At 38.0% G+C, this 2540-nt stretch overlaps 1 protein-coding gene across 1 annotated transcript; it reads left to right on the top strand.

The window, feature by feature from the left end:
* Nucleotides 1–591: 591 nt before the first annotated feature.
* On the top strand, nucleotides 592–1749 carry LOC106477501 (5-hydroxytryptamine receptor 2A-like). The gene has a single exon (XM_013938056.1). The coding sequence runs from the start codon at nucleotides 592–594 to the stop codon at nucleotides 1747–1749; it is 1158 nt and encodes a 385-aa protein (XP_013793510.1).
* The last annotated feature ends 791 nt before the right edge of the window (nucleotides 1750–2540 follow it).

The raw sequence follows: 2540 nt of genomic DNA, 5'->3' as shown, positions 1-2540 counted from the left end.
GGTGGTCTGCAACGTTCTTTGACCTTGTCCAGCTGTGGAAAAACTAACAGGTGTGTAAGGTGGTCTGCAACGTTCTGTGACTTTGTCCAGCTGTGGAAAAACTAACAGGTGTGGAAGGTAGTCTGCAACGTTCTGTTACCTTGTTCAGCTGTGGAAAAACTAACAGGTGTGGAAGGTGGTCTGCAACGTTTTGTGACCTTGTTCAGCTGTGGAAAAACTAACAGGTGTGTAAGGTGGTCTGCAACGTTTTGTGATCTTGTCCAGCTGTGGAAAACTAACAGGTGTGTAAGGTGGTTGCAACGTTCTATGACCTTGTCCAGCTGTAGAGAAACTAACAGGTTTCTAAGGTGGTCCGATCACGTGATTATACACATGTAACTGAAGTCAATGAACAAGTTTTCATTATTTAGTGAAACTACATAATCTGGTTTATGTGATCGGCATTAAATTGTGGTTTATTTGAAAGAAACGTTTACTCAGCATTTTGAATGAAATCTATAGATTATATTAAGCTCGAGGTCAACTACTATACAGTAATCGAAGTATCGAGAGAATAGTTACCCCTCAACAACTGTGTTTTCACTTATTGATATGGATACAGATAAATTTAATGACCACTTTAATATCACAATGTCTTCTAATTCTACTCAGTTACCGAACGGAAGGGGTCTTCTCCCCATTTCCCTCATTTCTCTCGCGCTGGGTCTTCTTACTTTAATTACAGCAATCGGTAACATCTTCGTCATTTCCGCCATTTTAACGGATAGAATTCTTCGGACAGTAGGTAATTACCTCATTCTGTCTTTAGCCGTGGCGGATTTAATGGTAGCTTGTCTCGTGATGCCTTTCGGCACTATTTACGAGATTATGCAGGAATGGCGGATGGGATCGGTACTGTGTGAAATATGGACGTCCTGTGACGTGTTGTGCTGCACAGCGTCCATTCTCCATCTGTTAACCATCGCTGTTGACCGGTACAGAGCAGTAACTCACGTAGATTATGTCCGTCAGAGAAGTTCGAAGGACATTGGGCTCATGGTTTTACTCGCGTGGATCGTTGCCATAGCAATTTCGGTCGCCCCAGTCTTCGGATGGAAAGATGAAGGCTTTGAAGATCGGATAGTCAGAGAGAAGAAGTGTTTAATCAGTCAGGACGTGGCTTACCAAGTATTCGCTACATGTTCATCATTCTATTTACCCCTGGTCGTTATTCTTATTCTCTACTGGCGTATTTTCCAAGAAGCTCGCAGAAGAATCCGCAACAAACCAGGAACTACAATTTCTCTTCTGGTCAGAAAATCGCATTCTAAACTTTCGGAGTCACCTGGAAATGAAACCACCACTCTTTCGACACCATCTTGCTCGGCGGATTCAAGCCCCTGCTCCTCGACACCGACGAAGAATAAACGGACGAAAGAGAAATTATTCCGTGTTGACACAGTTCTTAAAAGAGGCAGAAGACAACCACGAGACCTGGAGTCGAAACGTGAAAAGAAAGCTGCGAAGACCTTGGCGATCATCACTGGAGTATTCATCATTTGTTGGATGCCCTTCTTCGTCCTCGCCTTCGTCATGCCCATCTGTAGCAGCTGCTACTTCGATGAAAGACTTTTCACTATGTCTCAATGGCTGGGCTACACTAACTCCATGCTTAACCCTATTATCTACACTATTTTCAGCCCAGATTTTCGTCAGGCGTTCAATAAAATGTTATGTAGAACACCACAAAGAGTTCAAACTAATTTATAATTTATTTTACACTAAGTAATAATAAGTGTTAATCTGTTTTACACGATCATCTAAGTAATAATAAGTGTTAATCTCTTTTACACGATCGTCTAAGTAATAATAAGTGTTAATCTCTTTTACACGATCGTCTAAGTAATAATAAATGTTAATCTGTTCTAACACTTATTATTACTTAGATGATCGTGTACTTAGATGATCGTGTAAAACAGATTAACACTTATTATTACTTAGATGATCGTGTAAAACAGATTAGATTAACACTTATTATTACTTAGATGATCGTGTAAAACAGATTAACACTTATTATTAAAACAGATAAACAGCTATTATTGTTCCTAGGATGTAACACGTCGAGGTAAAACAAATTAACACTTATTATTACTAAGATGATCGTGTAAAACAGATTAACACTTATTATTACTTAGATGATCGTGTAAAACAGATTAACACTTATTATCACTTAGATGATCGTGTAAAACATATTAACACTTAGATGATCGTGTAAAACATATTAACACTTATCACTTATATGATCGTGTAAAACAGATTAACACTTATTATCACTTAGATGATCGTGTAAAACAGATTAACACTTATTATCATTCAGATGATCGTGTAAAATAAATTAACACTTATTATCACTTAGATGATCGTGTAAAACAACCTCAGTATGTTACATCCTAGGAACAATAATAACTGTTTATCTGTTTTACCTCAGTATGTTACATCCTAGGAACAATAATAACTGTTTATCTGTTTTATCTGAGTATGTTACATCATAGGAACAATAA

This window comes from Limulus polyphemus, unplaced genomic scaffold, assembly GCF_000517525.1.
Source record: "Limulus polyphemus unplaced genomic scaffold, Limulus_polyphemus-2.1.2 Scaffold16603, whole genome shotgun sequence".
In the NCBI taxonomy this organism is placed as follows: Eukaryota; Metazoa; Arthropoda; class Merostomata; order Xiphosura; family Limulidae; genus Limulus; species Limulus polyphemus.
Note: the sequence above shows the minus strand (reverse complement) of the source record. Positions and strands in the feature narration are given on the sequence as shown.

Excerpts from the sequence above, each read along its gene's own strand:
- LOC106477501 (XM_013938056.1), top strand. The coding sequence starts at position 592 with ATGGATACAGATAAATTTAATGACCACTTTAATATCACAATGTCTTCT.